The 23,135-nt window shown below is 41.3% G+C and overlaps 1 protein-coding gene across 4 annotated transcripts in view; it reads left to right on the forward strand.

The window, feature by feature from the left end:
• Positions 1-23,135, forward strand: part of ABL1 (ABL proto-oncogene 1, non-receptor tyrosine kinase) — a 120,624-nt gene that overhangs the window by 79,782 nt on the left and 17,707 nt on the right. For 3 of the 4 annotated variants that reach the window (XR_013348185.1, XM_077835870.1, XM_077835871.1), the window contains exons 2-4: positions 12,900-13,073; positions 13,862-14,157; positions 21,289-21,561. Coding sequence is in view for 3 of the 4 variants with exons in the window: in XM_077835870.1 (XP_077691996.1) it covers positions 12,900-13,073; positions 13,862-14,157; positions 21,289-21,561 (743 nt within the window). In the remaining variant the exon portion in view is untranslated. Of the gene's footprint in view, positions 1-10,495; positions 10,608-12,899; positions 13,074-13,861; positions 14,158-21,288; positions 21,562-23,135 lie in introns of all 4 variants that reach the window. The other variant, XM_077835872.1, reaches the window with a different exon arrangement.

A 23,135-nucleotide genomic window follows, 5' to 3' on the forward strand; every position in this document is an offset into this window, starting at 1 on the left:
GATTTTAAAATGGTCAGTGACGGCGAATCTACCACAATCCATGGTAAATTGTTCCAATAGTTAATTACCCCCGTTGTAAAAATATATGCCTTATTTCCAGTCAGAATTCAGCTTCTAGCCAGTGGATCATGTTACACCTTTCACTGCTAGATTGAAGAGCCCACTATTAAATATTTGTTCCCCATGTAGATACTTACAGACTATTCATCAGGTCACCCCTGGACCTTCTCTTTGTTAAGTTAAATACATGGAGCTCCTTGAGTCTATCACCATAAAACATTTTTTCTAATCCTGTAATCACTCTCGTGGCTCTTCTCAGAACTCTCTCCAATATATGAACATCCTTCTTGAATTACGGGTATAAGCACTGGACACAGTATTCTTGCAGTGGTCACACTGGTGCCAAATACTAAGGAAAAATAATTCTCTATTCCAACTCAAGATTACCCTGTTCATGCACCCCAGGACTGCATTATCTTTTGGCCACAGCATCACACTGAGAGCTCGTGTTCAGCTGATTATCCACCAACACCCCAAATCTTTTTCAGACTCACTGCTTCCTGGGATAGAGTTCCTATCCTGTAAGTATGGCCTACATTCTTTGTTCTTAGATGTATACATTTAGCTGTATTAAAACACACATTGTTTGCTTGTGCCCAGTTTACCCAGAGATCCAGATCCCTCTGAATCAGTGACCTGTTCTCTTAATTATTTACCACTTTCCCAATTTTTATATCCTATGCAAACTTTATAAGGGATGATTTTGTTTTCTTCCAGGTTATGGATAAAAATATTAAATAGCATAGGACCAAGAACCAATCCCTGCAGTACCTAACTGGAAACATACCCTCTTGATGACAATTCCTGGTTTACAGTTACATTTTGAGATCTGTCAATTAGCCAGTTTTTATCCATTTAATGTATGCCATGTTAATTTTATATTCAAGTTTTATAATCAAAATGTTGTGTGATACTAAGTCAAAGTATGGTATATCAACACTATTACCAACCAAACGTGTAACCTCACAAAAAAAAAAAATCAGGTGAGTTTAACAAAATTTATTTTCCATAAACCCTTGTTGATTTGCATTAATTACATTACCTTCCTTTAATCTTTATTAAGTCCCATATCAGCTGCTTCATTATCTTGCCCGATAATGATGTCAGGCTGACAGACCTATAGTTTCCCAGGCCATCCCGTTTTACCCTTTTTTAAAATTGGCACATTATTAGCTTTCTTTCAATCTTATGGACCTTCCCCAGTGCTCCAAGACTTACAGAAAATCAACATTAATGGTCCAGCAAGTGCCTCAGCTAGCTCTTTTAAAACTCTTGAATGGAGGTTATTTGGGCCTGCTGATTTTAAAGTTTTAAACCTTAGTAGTTTCTGTTTAATGTCCTCCAGAGATACTAGTGGGATGAAAAGAGAGTTATCATTATCAGATAATGGGACTACATAATCTTTTCCCCCCAAATACAGAAGAGAAATATTTATTAAACACTTCTGCCTTTTCTGCATTATTATTTGATAATTCTATGATATCCATCTAGTAGTGGACCAATACCACTGGAGGGATTCTTTTTGTTCCATGCATTTATTTATTCATTCATATATATAAAATAAAACCTCTTATGATCCGTAACAATGCTGGCCTTAGATTTCTTCTTGTGTCCCTTTGCTTCCCTTATCCATTTTCTACAATTCCCAATTTCTGATTTATATTAATTACGAAGAGTTTCCCTTTTCTTCCATTTGTTTTATTTATATATAAAATTTATTTTTTATAACTGCCTTCACTTCCCCTCTAAACCAGGTCAGTTTTTAAACCAGCCAGGCTGCCTTCCTCAGTTATGACTTTTTGGGCATCTAGTAAGGTATTCTTAAATTATTTCTAATTATCATACACATTTTTATGACTAAATTCTTCTTCCCAGCTCAGTTCACTCATAATTGTTTTGTGAAACTGGCCCTATTAAAGCACCAAGTGTGTGTGTGTGTGTGTATTTATTTATTTATTAGACCATGTCCTAACAGAAAGAGAAACTGACCACCGAACTAAAAATTAAGTGATCATGACTTGTTATATATTATTGGTTTGTACTTTATTCTGCTTGGACATTATAAATATGACATAAATATGGACATTATAAATATCAAGTCATGATCACTGTTAATTTTTAGTTTTGTGGTCAGTTTCTCTTTCTGTTAGGACATGGTCTAATAAAGAGTTGCTTGTGTTTGCACACTTTTTGAGTTAGGAAATTGTCATCTATACTGTTTAAAAAATCCAAAGATGTTTTAGTACTGGTGGCATGAGACCTTCAGTATGTGTCATTCAAATTGAAGTCCCCTACGATCACATAGTTTTTCCCCTACACATTATAGATAGGTGCATAAGGAGATGGTCATCTAGTTCCCTATTTTGATTTGGTAGTCTGTAGCAGCCAAGAATACCCCTGTTTTTATGGGAAGACTTGAACCACGTTGGGCCACCACTGTATTGCAGCTGGGTCCTTCATACAGTTTTTATAATGTATGTAACACATAAGGCCCTAATCTTCCCAGCAAAAGTTACCATTGAGGGATGGTGATACAGCATAGTATTGCTCTAATTTTGCTGTTGTACAATGTGGTCTTACGTGTGTGGATACAATCAAACCATGTTAAAAAGATGATATGGAAATGTACTACAGCCTTTGTCTTTACAGTTCCAAAATGGGGTTATAACACAGTTTGATTTGGTGCTCACAGGCAAGACCAAATTGCTATGAGGTGATCCCCTGATACTATAAATTATGTCTTTACTTCAGTTTCTCTAAAGCTGCATCTGTATACTCATTTCCTATAGTGGACTGGGAAATGAGTTTGGAAACAATGCTTAAAAACACTTCCAGCAAACTGATTATCTAGATCAAATTTATTTCCCAGCCCGGGACAAAGCTGAAGTCAGCATCCGAAGATAATGGAAATGAACAAGCTTTGCAATTGGCAGTTTTAATGATATTTACTCTCCTGCTGGGACCAAGGAATCAGGGAATACAGATAGCATCATAATCCTGATCAGTTCTGCATCTCTCTTGGGAAGGGGATTGAAGAGTGGAAATATAACAGCATAACAGCGGAAAAAAATTATTCCTGCTATCCCTTTCTGAAGCTCAAAGCCTGATCAAGTATTTTAGATACCTTTCAATTCTGTTGCAGTTTTAAGAAGAAAACTATAGTATATGTTCCTATGCTATTCCATTTCTCTCTGATGGTCACACTTGAGCACCAGGTTGGCTGATCCAAACCACAAATTCCAGAGAGACAGGTGCAAACCATTTGCGTATATTACACAAAGAATGAGGACATCTGTTCCACACGAGGACGTGATCATTTTGATGGAAGCAACAGGTCCTCACCTGAGCCTATGGTCTAGTAAGACTTTGTAAAGAGCGCCAGGAGATAAATATTCCTCAAGGGTCATAAATTATGGACTGTTTCTCTCGAATCCTTACAAGCTGTGTGCCATCTTCTATTCCTCCCCAGTTACCTTGCAACACAGTGTCACAAGACACCCACCCACACCCTCAAGATCTTACTGTGCTCTCCCTGTCTTAGCAACATGTGGAGTTACGGGGGAGAAAAAAGAGAAAGCAAGTGGCAGCCTTGTGCTTTCATGACTATCGTAGACTACAAAGTCTCATTGGTAATTGAGAAATAAAATTACCATTAGTTGTGTGGGAAAACAGTTGCAGCCAGTTACTCCTGAAGATGCATCTCCTACTGCACTATCTTGTAGAGCTGAGTGCACTTACTTTCCAATCTGTTTGCCTAGGATGAGGTGCTAGTACAGAAGGGTGGTTTTGATTGGATCACGAAGGGATCCTTGCTGAGGGCTGTTGAACCTTGCTGGAAAAACACTGATAGTGCCCACACTGGCAACCCCATTTTGTTGTGCTCTCTAACATTACCAGATGCTCAGCAAGGAAGACAATCAGTGTAATTGTTTTGTGCTTGTGTTATAGGTGGTGTGAGTCTGAAACTGCTGTTTTAAAACTACTGAACATTAGCTTAAATGTCAGATTTTCCCTAAATCTACATTGTTTGAATCATAGTCGAGCAAAGCTGTTTGTTTTTGTTTTTTAAAGGGATTCTGGTTGAAAATCATATCTAAAATGAAGGAAGCGGTTAATTACTTACCTGTGTTGCTAAGAATACCTGGAAAAATCTGACAAACTGAATTGACTTTTCAGCACTGATGCTGTTTACTGTCTGCATTTCTCTTAGCTTGGGTAATGAAAATAGACCAATCAGTTAACTTTAATTTGCAGTTAGTTTCATTTAACTTTATAGTCCTCATGCATTAGCACAATGCTGCAGTGTGTGGCTTGCAAGCACTATAGGGGAATGTAACAGAATAAACCTGTATTCATTCAAATTATTAATAAATTCATGAACATATTTTATAAAAACCCTAATAGTCATAATTTTTGTTTGTAAAGACAAGACCTAAATCTTGGACATGCTACTGTCAGGAAGTTTACTACACTAAGTTGAAACCACTCACTGTTATTTCTGTTGTGCTCTGTGTGCATCCGCTCATGTGTTGTTACTAAACAATCAGAAATGTCATGTCACAATGGTCTTGTATTACAAGACTTGAAGTTGTAGTAGTCTTTTCTGTTATACTGATCTTTTAGTTTCTAGGAATGAAGATCATTGAAAGTCCTTTTTGCATACTTGTGAGTATGTGGAAGGGGTTGAGTATTGCTTCAAAGTGCTTTGCTCAGTAGGGATGGGCTTAAGCATGTGCTATAAGTAAGCATGTTCTTCAGTGTATTGATGAATTGGGACCTCTCAGATTTTTCCTTGTTTGATTAACTATGTAGTTCTTAAACTAGTTTTAATGCTGATATTTCATTTGTGATTTAAGCTGGGCTTTTTCTCTCTCACACGTTTCCCACTGGGAAGACAATGACACTCAGTCCAGGAGTGTGTCTTCATAGCAAGCAGGATCCTGTGGCCACTACTCTCAGAACCTGGGTCTACAGACTTAAGTTCGCGGGGCTCATGCTACTTCGTTAAAAATTGGTGTGGAGATGCTCGGGGTGGAACTCCGGCGCTGAAGCCTGAAGATCTACACAGCTATTTGTAACTCCGTAGCATGAACCTATATACCCAGCTTCTGAGACTCACTGCTGCAGGATCCTGCTTGCTGCATAGCTGTACCCTGAGGGGCCAGCCAGTACCAAAGGTCCAGAATGTCAAGTATCTAGATTCAATACTATAGGATAATGGTGAACTCAGCAATGAACTTCTATGTAGAACTGGAAAGGCATGGACTAAATGGAGAGAAATGAGTGGAGCGATCTGTGATAGAAGGATGTCTATCAAATTGAAAAGGTCAGATCTACAAGACCACAATTAGGCCTGCACTTTTGTATGGCTCAGAATACTGGCACTGAGGAAGAGACAGGAACAGATCTTGAACACCTTGGAAATGAAAATGTTAACATGCCTGGATCATGTTCAGAACAAATGAATTAGGGGAAGTGTAAAAGTGGTACTAATTATAGAAAAGATGAGGAATCCAGGGTTAGATAGTTTAGGCATGTCTAAAAAAGATCTGAAGAATGTATAGGAAGCAGGATGTTAAATTTAAGAAGTGGAGGATAAGAGAAGGTTTGGAAACCCAGGTGTGGAGATTCTGAAGAACTGTTTCAAGACAGACTGTAATGGAGAAGGACTCAAAGAGCTGACCCCAAATGGATGGGACTAAGGCTAGAAGAAGACATTATTCCCACTAGGAAATATTTTAAAATGGGAGGAAAAGAAACATTTATCATCGGCTCCCCCTCACCCGCCCTTATCTTTACCAGTTTGCAGAGGCATAGTGAGTACGTGTGCCAATCTGATCTGAAAAATGGAGCGAGTCCATGTCCCAAATTGGGGCTGAAATATTCTTGCTTCCTTTTTTGGAAGCCTGCTGGTTATAATGCTATAAAGCAGAAGCCTTATTTAAACCTGTAAACATTCTCGAAAGGTAGAAAACTATTTTGTGCATGCTGGTAAAATCCTTTGTTTTCTAAAGTAACTGAAGATGTGATATCTAAACTCCTAGCCATCGGATTATGTGGATACTCTTTTCTGGTAAATTGTCATTTTACAGTTACACTAGACCAGCCTGGGGTTTGGAGCAGCCAATAGTCATTGTCCTATTCTTGGAGAGAGCTTCTCTTCATGCACTTCAGAGGTACCAGGCCAGATTCTGATCTCAGTAACACTGACTGAAATCAATGGATTTATTTTAGGCTTACACTGATGTAACTGAGATCAAAATCTGGCTTTGTGGTGAATAAATTTGGAACAAATAAAGTGTGTTAAGTGGCCACTGCTGCTCAGGGAAGCTCTTTCATTTTGTTTTATCCAATCAAATAATTTTGGTTGCAGACCAGTAAAGCATGTGCATTCAGTTTGACTCCTATCCCCTGGCTTCTCTTTTCCCGCCGATAGTATGGTTCTTTGCATCATTGTATGTTTCAGGTTTTGTTATGGACTGTTAGTTATCCACTAACTCCAGTGGTTCCTGCCTTGTGACATCTTTTTGTTACAGACCTGGATACTGCTTGTTACCCTTCCACATTGGGCTGGGATGAGGAAGGTGTTATAGTTTCATGGGAAGAGTTATATTTTATTTCAGCTATAAAACTGACTATCCAGGGGCTGGTCACGCGTAGCTACACTCTCTGGGAAGCATGTTGAGTTAAGTGCTTAGCTCTTATGTAATGTTTTCCTTCTCCATAGCTCAGATATGGGTGAGCATCATTGCTCTTCATCTTAAAGAGGGGAAAATTAAAACACAGATTGCAATTTTCAGAATTGCCCAAGCCCCATTGACTTTCACTGAGACTAAGGTACGTCTGCAATTTTTACCCAAAGTGATTTATCCAAGATCACACGACAAGATGGTGTCAGAGCCGAGAATGGAATCTAGGTCTCCCTTGCTGTGTCTTATGTCCTAGCATCTGTGCCATGCTGCCTGTCTCAAACTAGTTAATGCCAAGAGTCAAGAATTCTTTGCCATGGTATCAAGGGGCTATAAGCAGAATTAAGGTGATGAAATTAAAAACGGGAAAATGCCAGAAAAACACCCATCCTGATGATGAAGCCTATTAAAAACTATGGAATTGTCTCTCCGAGGAAGTGGTGGAAGCCATCGCACTGGGAAGACTGTTAAGCTTGACTGGAAAGAATACTAGGAAGTACACTGTGTGGCTCATGCCTGCATTGCTGAGAGAGGGAGGGGGTGGAATAGAAAGCCTAATAGGACTTTTTTGTCAGTGTGTGACTGCTTTCACATTTCTCAGAAAATGACCGTAGTTAAATTCATCTATAGATTTGGGGCTGTGGCTTTTTTTTTCTTTCTGGAACTCATTCCAGCTGTCACCCGCTTGGTTAGTAGGGCGTGCTGTGTTATGTAAAGTACTTATTGAAATTTATAAATCGTGTGTATTCTGTGGAAGCTCGTTTTTAAACTCTAGCGTGTCCAAGACTTTTTTCTGACTGTGCCGATCAATGCAGGCTGCGTCTGATCTTCCCCTTGTGAAAAAGGGGAATGACTTTTTAAAAATGTAGAGCTCAGCCAGCGGAGTTATGATGGAGCAAATGTGGAAGCGTGTGACTAAATGTGAATGAAATAGTTTAGGTTGTGAGAGTTTGGATCTGTGCTGCTATTCATTTAGAAATAGGTGACACTTCATGTGAACATTTGTTGTTGCACTGACTGTATTAGACTAGACTAACGAAATGTTAGCTTGCAGCGCGAGTTATGGTAAAAGCGTTTGTTGCAGAAGGTTATATGAGACTGTGCTATAAACTGGTTGACCGAACAGGCTTAGCATGAACTCGCTGAGTGGGATGGGTTATGAATTAAAACCTGGAATCTCCCTTCTCTTTGGAAGGTCTGTTTTACAGATTTTTTAAAATACAGATTCCATGAGGCGCAGAAAATCTGTGAGTGGCCACTAAGGAAATAGTGGGGATAAAGAGGCAGCTATTCCAACAGTCATCAAGTATGCACAAAACTCAGGCATATTTAATCTTATTCAGTCTGTGTATCCTGGCTCTTAGTAGAAGTTTTTGGGGAGTCAGGGAGAGGGGGAATACTTCAGATTGATTGACAGTCTGACACAAGGAGATTAATAATCTATTCTGTGTCCTCCAGCTACTCCTTCACTCACATGACCATGTGAAAAAGTGCCAGCCGAGTTTGGAAGTCGATGGGATGTTTGTTTTGTTGGAAGATGTGAGGTCTCTTCCTCCCCAAGGGACTGCCCAGCTGTCAGCCTTGGACGCTTGTCATAATGCTGTGATTTGCCTTTTGTTTTCCAGCCCCGTGCTTTAATTATTAAGGAAATCTGCTCACTTTGGTCTAGACCGGAATTCTTTGCATCCAAGAACTTTTCTTATATATGGTCTCTAAAAGTGACTCTCTACCTGAAGTAAGCAGTAATTAACGAGACTGCTAGGCCTACTAGATCTTTTAGTGTATTAACATGAATGAATGCTATGTGAGAGAGGGACTTCTTTTAGAAGAGATGAGGTAAGTATTTCACCAAATATCTGACTCAAAAGAACTGCAGCAACTGTTGTTTATTTAGTCTGTTTGTGGGTATCTACCCCAGTACAAGGGTGCTATAAAGAAGCAAGTAGCCGTGTTGTTGATCACAATGGAGATTTGTACTACAGTAGAGCCTTGCGGCCCCAGGCAAGAATCAGGCATCACCGTGCGGGACACTGTGTGGATGTGGATAGGGAACAACAAAAGAGAGCTCCTATCCCAGAGAATTTATCACATAGGTCTATGACAGGACACCACTGATGAATGAAAATCAAAATGGGAGCGCTTGGAGCACCAGGGGACAACAAGGTAGTAATAAAGTGAGTTCTTGCAGAAGAAGCAGTAGTCTCAACTCACCACCTGCCTTGTCGTTGGCAGCTGACAGCATTCAGTCTGCATCACGGCAGAGGTAAGTTATGGAGGGATCTGACTGGCTGAATGGCTTGGTAATGCGTTTTAAAGTTTTTTCACCTCCCATCATTGGTTCTAGCCCAGAATGTTTGTGACTGAAAAGAGGGCTCAGTGCTTTACAAATACAGTGAGATATAGTCAGTGCCCCAAGATGTTATCTCACTTGGAGAGGTACAGTGTGGATATTTAAGGGATTTTGCTGTACAGTTGGAGCTGGCATTTCCAAGAGATGGAAACCAAGGTAAAAAGAAGGTGATTGTTCCAAGTGTAGGGAGCAGCAAGCAAGACAGGATAAAGGCCTCTGTCAACAGGGGGCAGAGAGAGAGTAAAGGAAATCATTAAGGAAAAGGGAGAGTGGCAGAGTGGTGCTGATAGGACTTCTGCTTCTGCTGCACACCCCAGTAGAAGTAAAAGCCTGAGTGACTGTGACAGAGAACTATTTTGTATCGATTTTAAGCCCCAATAGGAGAGAATGTGAATAGGTTGTGCTACACTGAGTATCGGAACATAACATTGTCTTGCAGAGAGAGTTTTTAGACGTTCAGAAGTCCAGACAGGATATGCCTATCTCTGTGTCAGGTATGTACAGTTGAAGCCTGTTAGCTTTGTCTTACATTTCTTTCAGCTATTCTTAGTAAGTTAGCCCCAATGTTCTTGAATAGGCATTTCATTTGTTTGTGTGCTCTGTGTGTCTCCCATTGTAAAGTTCTGATAGCTAATGAGTCAAAAGATACCCAGGGAGCGGGGGATGGAGGGGGGTGTTCATCTCATGTGTATAGCATGTACTGTGTGATCTGTGCTGGCTTAAGCCATACTTGTAAGGTCAGGGAGACTCTTTGATGTTTCCTATTATAATAATCTCCCAGTTTAAAAGAAAAGAAGAAAAAAAGGCCAGCCAACAGTTTAGATTGTTCAGTAGTCCCATTCTCCCCAATCCCCAGGCTTGTGGAAAGTTATCAGTGAAGGTTTGAGGCATACTCCCCAGAATAACTTCTCACAGATGGTGCTTGCAAAAACGTATTCTCAAAAAAACTAGTCTTCTAGACTTCGGTACTGTACGTTGCAGTTGCTTTTAATGTTTTGACAGTGTCATCTGATGGTCTGAAAATAAACAAGTAACTTGGTATCTATACATAATCAGATTTTGACATCACTGTGGACTGGGACTGAGAGCAGGACTTTTGTGGGGCACTGTAGCCTCACTCCAGTATCCTGATTCATGGACAGGCCCGAGCAAATCCCCTGCTAGGCCTCAGTCACATTGTAATTGGAGGTGAAACTACCTTGGATTTCCTGCCTTCCTGTTGAACAGTCCCTAGTGGGAGGCATTTTCCTTCCTATCTGAGGTTATGGTACATCCCACAGCATAAATTGCACTGCTTGCACCATATTTGGGGGGAGCAGCTCTTTCATCATAGAACCACTTCTTACTGATGATGTGTATCAGTCACCTCCAGCTGTTTGCTGTCTGTTTATTCCAGGTGTTTACCAGTCTGATGATGTAACTCACTTTGGAGTAACTCCAATCAGTGCAGCACCCTGAGTTTGATAAGGGGAGCTTAATGGGCTTGACAAGATCAAAGTATTTTCATGGTAAAATGATTATAGCTTAATTTTCTGTTTCTTCCTTTTTTGTCCCTATTAAAGCAGGCCTGGAGCATTAAAATATGTATCAGCATTACACAAAAAGGAAGGAAAAACAGGGCTTCAGATATGCTTTTTCTAAATTTCTCAGTTGTTTTTTGACCTTTTAGCATTTTATATTTTTTGTGAAGCAATATGATTTGACTTCTTGATCTACTATATGAATATACTTCCCAATAGCAAGTATTTGGCTAAGAAAGTAGGCTTAATTAGGTGTATAGATATCTTTGAATTTACCCAGTCCAAATGATTATAATAAACTGTGTTAATACTACAGACTCTGAGCATGTATGTATCTTGCTGACTTGCACCAACATGCTGAGGTTACTGAATTTTTGTCAGTTGTTGAACAACGTTTTTACCTCCACATACCCTAAAGCAACCGGACCTAACTTAATGAAGTCTGGATTTTAGCCATTCTCCGATGTAATAACAGTCACAGCACATTCACGCCCCACTCGTATGTAATATCCCCTCTACACAGAGTTTAAAACCTTCCTTTCCACTAATGTTGGTTCATTTTGTAAATAGCTCCCAGCTTGTTTCAAAATCATGTTTCTAAAAGTTTGGAGTGATTCCCAAATTACTATTCCCCACTTGCATCTGAGAAACTCCAGCTGGCTGTAGTAGTAATGGTCAATCCATGATCATTACTGATCAGGGAAGGGGACCTGAACAAAAGATTTCTTGGAGCTTCCTGCATCACAAAAGGGAGCCAGGGAGGGTGTGAGAACTGGTATTTTCTTGGAAATGTAAAACAGTTTTCTCCAGATCAAGGGCATTGCACTCCCCATCCTTGTCTTGGGCATCACCCAGCTGGAGCTCGACTCCAAGGCCTGCTCTACCCTAGAAAGGGTTTGCCAGTACAGTTTATACTAGTTCCTCAACCAAAATAAACAATACTGTCAGAAGGACTTTTTTGCTGTATAATTGCATCTATACTAGGGATTTTTGCTGGTATAAAAATGTCATGAAGAATCATACCCCTAACTGACATTATTGTACTGGCAAAAGTTTGTGGTATACTCCTGGCCTGCGACGCCCCCCTCCAAGCTGCTGCCATGTGAACGCCAGAAAGAAAGGCTTGGAACTAATTTGTGGCAGCAGGGGTGGGGTTGGGTGTATGCTGAACTAATCCATTCTACAATACGTGGTAGAAGTTTGCAGCAGCTTGAAGGTTCTCTGCTGTGCTTGGACTAGCTTGAAATTTTGGGTTGCTCTTTCTATTGAATACTAGCAGTATAATGGGCCACTTTGTACAGGGGGCCTTGAAACTCAGTTTTCATTGCGAAGACCAGCTGTCGGGAATCTTTCCCTTGAGGCAGCTGAAGGCATCACAGACACCTACAAATGTGCAAAAAGTGAAAGAAAAATGGTCCCATCTCTGCTTTGTGCATGTCACCAACTGCTGTCGGGGGAAACACAGCCTTGTACTCTGAACTTGTTAGGTAAAATAATGAAGAGGAAGGGTAGTTTATAATTTTTTTAAAGTAGAAGTATTTGTAATTGTAACCTCAGTATACTGTGCCCCATAATCATTGTCCTGTGTGTCGTCTTATGATTTGGGATCGTTGATGTTTTTTATTTATTAGAAAAAATTAGCAGATTTACCTTTGTTCTTAAAAAAATTAAATCAATAAATAAATGTGGCATCCAGTAGGTATTTGAGCCAAGACAAACACCTGTCAGGGATGGTCTAGATCAGTGCTTCTCAAGCTATCTGATGGGGGGGGGGGGGGGACCAGCAATTTTTTTTTCCCAATGTGCACACAGACCAGCAGCCAATGGCTTGCGGACCAGGCCACCACTCTGGTCTAGGTAATACTTTGTCCTGCTATGTGTGCACAGGACTGGACTAGATGACTGCTCGAGGTCCCTTCCAGTCCTGTGATTCTATGACTGGCAAAGCAGCAGGCAGGCTACGTGAACAGAAATGTATTGAGAGGTAGAAAAGATGTCTTCTGTCTTCACCATGCCTTTGGAAGGCAGGGAAAATGCATGTTACAGAAAAGAATGTGGGGACCCTATTGCACAAAGCTTTGGAATGAGAGTGCTCCGTATGCTCCATAAGATTTGTATTAAGGAATGACCATTTTTGCCCTCTGCCCATGTACATGAGGACCACAGATGTCAAGAAATGAAATAAACGAGAAACTCATAATGGGTGCAAAAAACAGATGGCTTTTATCTGCAAGATTGAACCTGTTTTTTCCTTGTATCTTTTTTTCTCTTCTCCTCCAGAAGCCCTTCAGAGGCCAGTAGTATCCGATTTTGAGCCCCAGGGTCTGAGTGAAGCAGCCCGTTGGAACTCCAAGGAAAACCTCCTGTCTGGTCCTAGTGAAAATGACCCCAATCTTTTTGTTGCACTATATGATTTTGTGGCGAGTGGGGACAACACTCTCAGCATAACTAAAGGTAAGAGATCTCCAGGGGGTGCTTTAGAGCATCTGTGACAAGGAACAAGAAAATGAAGTCAGTCAGGAATATCTGAGTTCATAATTCCTATGAAACACATCAGTGTAACCATTGTAGTGGAAATTGTCCTAAAACAAATGAAGGCACAAGGAAAGAGCCTTTTAAATGGGGTAGTCTGCTTAAAGTTTGGATTGGGGGAAGAAAATTATATACTAAAATTAAGCCCTTCAATGGAAGCCAGGATTTAAAGCTGAATTAAACCTTAACTGTACTTTTAAAGTACTTTTTAGAGTATGGTCTGTAGCTTTATAACTGTTTCATTAAAATGCAGCTCTTCTCTGAAAAGTGACTATATAAAAATATCCCCTTCTCACTCAGAGGTTCTATACCATGTGTGTACTTGAAACCACATCTGCTTGCCTTACTAATCAATAAGTTTTTACTCCTTTTTCTCCCACCTGTTAGCCCTGCAGAGCCTATGTAGCTCAGGTAGAGTTTGCTGGATTCTATTCTGGTTCATGCATTAGCAAGAGAGTTGTTAACTTTAGGCCTTTAAATATACCAAGGCATTTAAGCACATATATAACTTTAAACATGTGGGTAGTCCCATTGGCTTTGATGAATATACTTGTGTTTAAAGGCATGCACATGCCTAAGTTCTCTGCTGAATTAGTGCATATGTTCTGATTGCAGAACTTTGGATGGCGATGTGTGAGCCAGAAGGCACGTAGCTTTACTCTCAGATCCCAGGTTTGCCATGTCTAATTATATTTTGTTTTTATGTGAAGGTGAAAAGCTCCGTGTCTTGGGCTACAATCATAACGGGGAATGGTGTGAGGCCCAAACAAAGAATGGGCAGGGCTGGGTACCAAGTAACTACATCACCCCAGTGAATAGTTTGGAGAAACATTCCTGGTACCATGGACCAGTATCGCGCAATGCCGCTGAGTACCTGCTGAGCAGTGGAATCAATGGCAGCTTTCTGGTGCGAGAGAGTGAGAGCAGCCCAGGACAGAGGTCTATATCACTGAGATACGAGGGAAGGGTGTACCACTACAGGATAAACACTGCATCTGATGGAAAGGTAGGAGTTAAACCTCGCAAATTGCAAAGGAAAAACCATTCTGTCCACTTCAACTGCTTGATGTAGAAAGGGCCCAGTATAGCTCCCACTGAAATCAACTGAGGGTTTGCCATTGACTTCAGCAGGAGTAGAATCAGGTCCTAGATACAGACCTACAACATCTAAACAAAGAGCACTTCAGATGATGATATAACCATTTGTCAGCAGAGCTTTGGGAAAACGTGTCTCCTTTTAACAAGCCCCTAACAGGTGTTGGTATGTCTCAGTCGTGAAAACCTTGGGCCAGATTAATCCTGATGTCACTCCATTAATGTCTTTAGTGGAGTTATATCAGGAATGAATTTTGCCCCAGAGGTTCAAGTAGCATAATTTGGGCTTAAAATGACACTATCAAGTTAAAAGTCATGTCTTTTAAAAATAGTCTCTTTATCTGTGTTACTAACAACACGTCAGGTTATTGGAACCAAAATAATTGTAAAGCTATCATGTTCTATCATTACAGAAACAAGGTGGGCGAGGCAGTATCTTTTATTGGACCAACTTCTGTTGTCAAGACAGACAAACTTTCAAGCTTACACAGAGCTCTTCTTTGGGTCTGGAAATCCCAGTTAAATGACGCTTTTAAACAAACTGGGAATCCCAGACCTGAAGAAGAGCTCTTTGTAAGTTCAAAAGCTTGTCTCTCTCACCAACAAAAGTTGTTCTGATAACCCACCGTGTCTTTCTGATATTCCAGGTCCAATACAGCTACAACACCACTAGATGTGCTATCATTGTTTGCTTTTTGCCTTCTGTTCTTCATTTCATCTTGGATAATGAAAGGAAGGTTTAGCACTGTAGTTTCACTTTTGTATTGGCCAGTTTCTTGTCTCATTCACTTTCAGGTTTTTGTGCACTAGCAAGTGCTACTGTAATCAGCTTGTGAATGCTGCAGGGAAACGTTTGTTTTAAAGTGTTATTTTCCTTAGGGTTTTTGTTTGAATTTCATCAGAACATTGGGGTTTTGAAAATGTTGTTTTTAATTAATCTAAATTTTAAGCCCTATTGGATTGTGCAGTGTTTCTTTAAATCTAGTCTAAATTGGATGTTGCAGTACGGCTCGGGGGGCATGGCTATTGCTGTTCTCCATGAGGCCCTTTCTGCCAACATCTAGTAATTTAAAGATCCCTTGCCTTTTAAAAAATCAGCCACAAGGGGTTCCATGGTCCTGGTCCAGGCCAGTGTTCCTTTGCCCAGTAAGGGCCTGTTCCCATTGACATCAATGGCAAAACTCTCTGATTTCACTGGTGCAGGATCAGGTCAGTAAAACAAACTCTAGTTTCTGCAATGTTGAGTACTTAATGGCTTCTCTATTTGTCTAACTCATCACTGTGTAAAACCATTTAAGACACTTCAAGTATGGAAGAAGCTTATAGAAAAGCAAATGTTCTGTAATGAAAATGCTTCTTAGCTGCTTTAATTAAAAGCTTTGTAATTAGGGTAATGTTGTAAGGTTTGTCAAGGCAATGTATAGGTACTGTGATCTCTTCCTTTTCCCCCTGCTCTTCTCTCATTCAGGATGCAGCCAGGCTCCACATGGTTGAAATTAGCAAAGTGAAATGGTCTGTGTTATGTACTTAGAGTTTATCTATATAACACTGTTTGTGGCAAACTGGGGTTTCAATCCATTTCAGATTAGCCTGCCACCAGCTATGTGTCCATGTGGATCCGTGCTGCCGCTGTAGCGCTCTTTGTTCTACCACGCTTTGAAATGGGAGTGGATTAAAGCATGCTAGGAACTTTTTTATTGCATGGCAGGCTCGTGCGAGGTAGATTTATGTCCCAGCTTGCCACGAACTAAGGATATGTCTACACTGCATTGTAAGCCTGGGTCTGTGGAAACGGGCTTATAAACTCAGTGTTTCCAAGCCCGCACTTGAGCGTCCGCACTGCATTTTAAACCTGGGTTATAGTTGCTGGACCTGGGTGTCTCAGCCCTGCTAATGTGTCCATACTGCACTTCTCAGACCTTCTGATTCAGGTCTGCGGCTTGAATTGTGTCCACACTGCAAAATGACCGGGCTTGGACCAGAATCACAGAGGGACTCGGGCACTGATCCTCCCACTTTCCATAGTGTCCTAGAATCTGGGTCCTTCGTGCTCGTATTTGGACAGAAGCGGGGCTTGGGCTCCAACCTGAGTCTGAGCCTGCAGTTACTATGCAGTATAGACGTACCCTAAATGTTCATATAGACAAGCCCGCTTAAGAAAGTTAAAGGATGGTCGGGAATATTATACTTTCTCTGTGTCTAGAAGTTTAATGTTGCTTCTTTCCAAATTGGTATTGGGGATGTGTGTTGCCTGCTTATGAAGATGTTGAGCCAGATCCTCATATGTTGTAAATGAGCATAGCTCCATGACCAATTAACTGCAAGATGTCGTGCCACGTGATCCCCATTGTAGCATTTTAAGGATTTGGTACTTGGAAGCTTGCATCTTGGCAGTGCTGTTTATCCCAGGAAACAATCAAGCAGAGCTCAGGTGATCAGCTCACAACTATACTACGCAGGTTAATGGTTTCTTTTCCCCAGAGTTGTTCTAATCAACATTGTTGAGAATAGGCACAGACAAGCAGAATTCATTAAAACAAACCTGTAGCTGAGAGTCACATGAAATCCAAAAGCTATGGCGGGGGAGGGGAGACGGTAATGTGGTCTCTACCAGGGACAGAGCTGATGTCCAAGTCCTTACCAAGTGAAATACTGGACTGGCCAGGCCAGACGCTTGCATTCTGAACTGCTGGGTATCAAACTGTATTAACTGCTCTGCAGTAAATCATCCCTCTCCTAAAGAAAAAGCAAATGGCAAAGCCCTTCCCCTCAGCTCTCTGGGCATCTGGGGCCTTCTCAGCTTGCTGTATCATTAGTCAGCCCATCTGAGGAATTTAATACTGCAAGCGCCACAGTTAGGATGAATGGTGGTGGTGGGATCATATCCTGTGACTGAGTGAACACAGTGTCAGGAGAAGGAGGTATTACAAAAATGTGCGGAACAACTGCTGCTTGGCATACAAATGTGCCTTGCATAGCACAGCTTTTATTCATCTTTTTTCCAAAGGAAAATAGAAGGGTATAGGAAAGGGTCAGATAGAGATGACTACTTTTTAGTTTTAGCACCATTTAAATCAAACCCACTGGTGTTCAACAGCTTAGAAAATAAGATCTTCAAGAAGTTTTCTCTCTACTTTCCACTTCACTGGCTCATCTTCACCCAGACCACATCTTCTTTACTTTAAGGAAGGTATTAAAAGTGTTCTTTCTTGGCTGGTTGGCCCAGGGCAGCCAGGTTCAGGGTAAGCTCCTTCCGTACTCCAGAGAGTTTGATTTTCCTAGTTTGGTTGCACTTGAGGCCAAGTCTTCCTATTCAATAACCAAATCAAACAAACAGCATTGTGGAGCTGGCTTTAAAATCTTGTCATTCTCAGCATATAGGGTCACAGGACTGTGCATCTTATATGGTTCTCTCTGTTTCCTCTTGAACTTCCCGTGAGTGACCTTGATGGAAACCCATCACTGAAACCCTGATGCTTTTATCATGACTACCTGTGCACTTTTCCTTTTGTGGTGATGTTTATATATTTTAATTTTGGTTTTGCAGTTGTGGATGATGAAATCTGTTGAGGTTAAGTATGCATCAGAAAGCAGGGGGGGTCAGCCATGGAATCCATTGAGACCTTCCTGGGAGTGGGTGAATGTTAAAAAGCCATAGCAGAGAAGGGAATGCAGTTTGGTGACAGAAGCTGCAGAAGGGCAGCTAATCTGTGCAGGCAGAACAGACAGGAGACCCTTGAAGCGGGGCCAGCATCACAGGTTTTCTGAGGATCTACAAGAATTGTCCGGGCAACGTATCAGCAGTGCAGCCAGCAAACAATTTATATGAACGTTCCATGTGACCCTACACATTGCAGAAGCCTAAAATCCATTATGTCTATACGAGGACTGCTGTCAGCAGCAACGGAGGGTCCCTGGTGCAATTTCTTTGACAAACAGGTTGGGTGAATATTTGGGGAAAGAGGTCTAAGGAAGAGAGAGGTAGCCGTGAATATTTGGTCAGAATGTTTATGTGGCTTATTGCATAGCATAGCCATTCGTAGCTGCTGTTTGTTTCATTTTCTTCTGATGCATGCCACAAATTCCAGATGTAGATTTGAACACATCAGCATAATTCTGGTTTCCATTAGTGCTGATGGGAAGTAAGGCGTTCAGGATTGAATTTGGGATTTGAGCATCAAGAGGATAGAAAAGCCCTGTCTACAGAAAAGTTGTACAGTGAAGTTTTTGTTTGGGATCCATTCATGAATAGTAAATTTTGTGCATGCAAAAATGTGAGGAAGTGTGGTCTTGAGATCTGAGGTGAGGACAGAGGAATCTGAAGATCTATTTCCTGCTTTGCTGTGGACTCTCTGTGTGACCTTTGGGAAGTCATTTTAACTTCTGTGTATCACTTTCCTCATCTGGATGTAAAGAAACACTGTACGATCCAATTTGGCCTAAAATTTAGATTAATTATAAACAATATTTTCCAAAACCCAATTCCAATAGAAAGGTAAAATGGGCATATTATCCGCCACACAGGAATATTGTGCAGTTCAAATCCTATATATAAAGTGCTTTGAGACTGTAAAATGAAAACCAACATATAAGAGCAAGATCACCATTTTTTAATGCAAAGGGATATCAGCACACTGTATGCCAAAGGGATCTTGAACTATCGTCTAATTACATTCTTTGTTGCACCCATCAATGTGGTATCTGAACGGTTAGTATCAGAGAAGTTGCTTTCATACAGATACTATCTGCTTAAAACAGTGGTTGTAGTAGCTTGGAATAGTTGATAAAGGAGTCCTAGTTCAACTAGGCTGCTCCACTAACAGCTAGCTGTTTCTTGCTATGCTGCATTGCATCATTTATGTTGGTTCATTTTTCTATGTGTGGGCCAAAAGTGCTTTCACCTCGTCTATTATGAAGGTTTTTTCACACTTCACTGAAGAATGTTGTCTTGACTTTTGTAGGGGGTTAGAAAATGTCCCCTTTTGAGCCAACTCTGCCTTCTGTAGATACAAACTTCCTGCATGAGCCTTACCAATGGCAAAGGCAGCTAAAGAAAAGGAAGAATAAGGGAATGTAGATCTCCACAGTTCATTGTGCAAAACTCCCCAGCTCAGAATGTCTATATGCATCCATTAGTCATTGCGTTATCCCCTGAACGGTTAATTTTGTGGCTTCAGTTCAAGTGGTTTTATAGAAAGACTAGCAGTTGGGCATGCATGTATGCCTCTCTTCCAATAGCTCAAAGGATATTTTCCTCAGAGGAAATGCCATTTTAGACAAGGATTATGGCCCCATGTCAGTGGAGGAGGGTGTCCCTACAGCACAGTTATCTTCTAGGCTCCAAATTTTGCATAGATGTTACATTTCCCAGAAACTTTACAGAGGACAAGACTCCTGTAATTCTTGTTTAGCCTGAAAGATAATAGATACAAAGGGCTGCAACAGCATAACATATTTGTGACTCATCCTGTGGTACAGAGACAGACAGACAGAACATGGGGCCATCGCTGCAGATTACACATTTCAGTTTTGCCCTCTGGGTTATGCTGTGTCTGGTTGAGCTTTTACCTTTTTTGCATTGTTTCAGATAAGTCCCTGGAGCACTGGAAGCTTCTGCCCATTGTGACTAACCTTAAGGGTTACTACCATTTGGCTGACCCGTTTGTGTGTTTCATGAGATTTTGGGGCGGGGGGCCAGGGGTTGGAGGAATGCTTCTCTTGCGCTACAAGGCTTCCTCATTTTATGCAACTGGTGTCTGGTTTCCCTTCTCCTTATTCCCTATCTCTTCCCTCTCACACCTTTTTCTAACTCATTCAGACAGACATTCTGTCATCTCCAGTCCCCAGCCCTCCCCTTGCTTGGGTCCACTGAACCAAACACAGATCCAGAAAGCCAGAGCCCGCACAGTGCGATTGGCAGGGTTTAAACTAGAGACTACGCTACGCCTCACTTTCCCCATCTGATTCTCTTCAGCTTCCCTGCTGCAGATGCATCTCCCTTGTTTGATAGGCACACTACTGCTCCTCCTTCGGCTTTGAATTGGCTCTATGACAAGGCTACATCCTTCAATCGAAAAGAGGAACTCTGCCACCTTCAGCCTGTTGCTCCCAGCGCAGACCAATATGCTGGTGCAGTGAAATGTTCCCCCTCTCTACTTTGGGGATTATCGGCATCCTTTTCCCATGTTACCAGCTTCTATGAGCCCAAGGAGTATAGAGTTGGGTTGGAATTTGAACACTGGGAATGCAGTGTGTTACTCTTGAGTCACTTGCCCAGCATTATTAAGGGATTTTTGGTTTCAAAATGCATCAAGCTTGCTAAATGTATAAGAGACCTAGAGAAAGGCATGTGCAGCATACTGTTAGTGTTCCACAGAAGGCTCACGTTCAGTGGCAATGATCTTACATCCGTGTAGCATCTCTCATCCAGACAAATCTGAAAGTGTGTTGTTGCTCTGCAGTGATCACTGGATTGGAACAGCCCAGCTGTTTAATGCCACACAGCAGCACTACACAATCTCATAGCACAAGAGTGAAGAGGCATATGGTGTCCTACTGAAACTTCAAAGGGAATTTATGCAGGTAGAATGTCATTACCCAAGTAGAAATTTGGTCAGGACATTGGGGCTAACAATTCCACTTCTCTGAAAAGCGAATGGGATCTTAAATGACCACAAGTGGCCAGGGCCTCCTTTGAAAGAGAGCACTTCCAACAGCAACAGGGTGATCCGCAACACGATTCAAGGCCACTGGATCCATACTGACTCAGAGGAAAGACTGTTGCCTGCTCAGTCATCTGCATCAGAGGTTTTCCCATCCGAGTGTTGGTCATTCTCAACTCTGCTTAGCTTTGGAGATCTAACCAGATGGCAGCTGGAGGTGGTGTGTCTGCCGGCCTACTGTAAGCAACAGTAAAACAAAAACAAACTATAATATCAGGAAAGCAAAATATAATGTGTCTGCATGTTAAAGCCGTTTTATCAATACCCTATTTGTGTTGTGTGAATGAACCCCCCCTCTCTCTCTCGTGGTTGCTTTTCAGCTGTATGTCTCCTCAGAGAGCCGCTTCAACACTTTGGCAGAGTTGGTCCATCACCACTCGACTGTAGCAGATGGGCTCATCACCACTTTACACTACCCAGCACCCAAGCGCAACAAGCCCACTATCTACGGAGTGTCTCCAAACTATGACAAGTGGGAGATTGAGAGAACTGACATCACAATGAAGCACAAACTTGGAGGGGGCCAGTATGGAGAGGTATATGAAGGAGTCTGGAAGAAATATAACCTTACAGTGGCTGTGAAGACCTTAAAGGTAGGAACTAAAGCTTCTATTCATAGCCTTCCAGTTGGAACGCAAGTTTTATGCTACCCCTTCTTAAGCCTGGCTATTGGATAGTGGTCTCTGTCCGTCTTCCTCCGTCAGGGTCAGATGATGCAAATTGTTGGAAATCCTTCCTTTACTTACATCTGGTCTAGAACATCTGTGGCTGTTAGTTAAGTGCATTTGTCAGCCTCTTCTAATTATTTTATGTTTATATGAGAGTTGGACCGTTTGTACTGTTAGAGCCCTACAGATCTGTGGATATCCACAGACTACATTTTTTATCTGCACAGGGCTCTATTTATTGTTTTCCAAGGCTCCATCTACACAACAATTACAACCAAGTCAGGGAAGCTGCTTACAATGTTGTTCTGACTTGTAATATAGGCAGGACTTTATTGTGTCCGGTAACCAGGCTAAAGCCTGGGATATGTGTGTTTCTCACATTTTTGGGAAGGAGAGCTGCAAAGGTGAGGTGTCACATAACTGACACAAATTGGTAAAGGTTACTGTGGGATGTGAAACAGGCAATGTAATTTAGAGATCATGCTTCACTGGTACTTCAGATACCTTAATTGTTCTAGTCACATCATGTGCCTTTCCCAAAAGACGAGCTCCTTGTGCACCTAGAAAATAGGCATTTCAGTAGCTGTTCACTGTTAAAAGATTTAGGATGAGGGGAAGGAACTTTCTGGATTAACTATCTACAACCAAAATAGATTAGACTCTTAGTGGCTTGGACTGGAAGTCAGAGAATCAGGTTCTGTTCCTGCCTCCGCTACTTAGTCTCTCTCTGCCTTGGTTTCCCATCTGTGAAATGGGGATAATACTTACCTAGCTCACAGAGGCATTGAGGTTTGATTTTGTAAACCAAAAAAAAAGCTCATTGAGATCCCATAGTGCCTTCCATCCACATAGCGTAAACTCTTACTATTAGGAATTCAAACGCGAGCTTCAGACCATGCCATCATTGCTGGAGTTGCAGTGTGGTGTGCTGGTACGGAAACAATAACAAATGAAAGCTTTCATGTTGGAAATCATGAAATGGAGAGGAATGTGTATATGCTTTATGTCTGTGAATAAAAATGAGTCCTGGACCTGGGGAAAGTGATCTCTCTTTTTTTTTTTAACCCCTTGAATTCTGACTACCAGAATATTCCTGGGTTGTTATGGTTTCAGAAGATGATCATTTGGGCACTTAACTGTTTTTATAACACTCTGTTTGTTATTAAGTGTTACTGTTCCCCACTTGGTTTCATCCAAAGAAAAATAATACTTCAAGTCCCCTTTCCTCTTTATTCTATGGAGAGAGTGACACCTAGTGTTAAAGTGTGATTATATCTCGTTTGCAGAGGAGAATGCTGGGAAGAACTCTTCCTTGATCCCCATAGTGTTGCTAGAATAGGGATTTGACAAGCAGAATGAAATGTCTATTTAAAGGAATAATGAGAGACCAGTTGTTTTCCTGAAACACTGAGTTTATTGTAGCCATCTGCAATCTTGCTGCTGATGTGGTATTTGAGGGTTAAGGGGCATTTCAAAGATGTTTTCTCCCCTTACCTCAA

Source organism: Eretmochelys imbricata, chromosome 16 (genome assembly GCF_965152235.1).
Source record: "Eretmochelys imbricata isolate rEreImb1 chromosome 16, rEreImb1.hap1, whole genome shotgun sequence".
Classification (NCBI taxonomy): domain Eukaryota; kingdom Metazoa; phylum Chordata; order Testudines; family Cheloniidae; genus Eretmochelys; species Eretmochelys imbricata.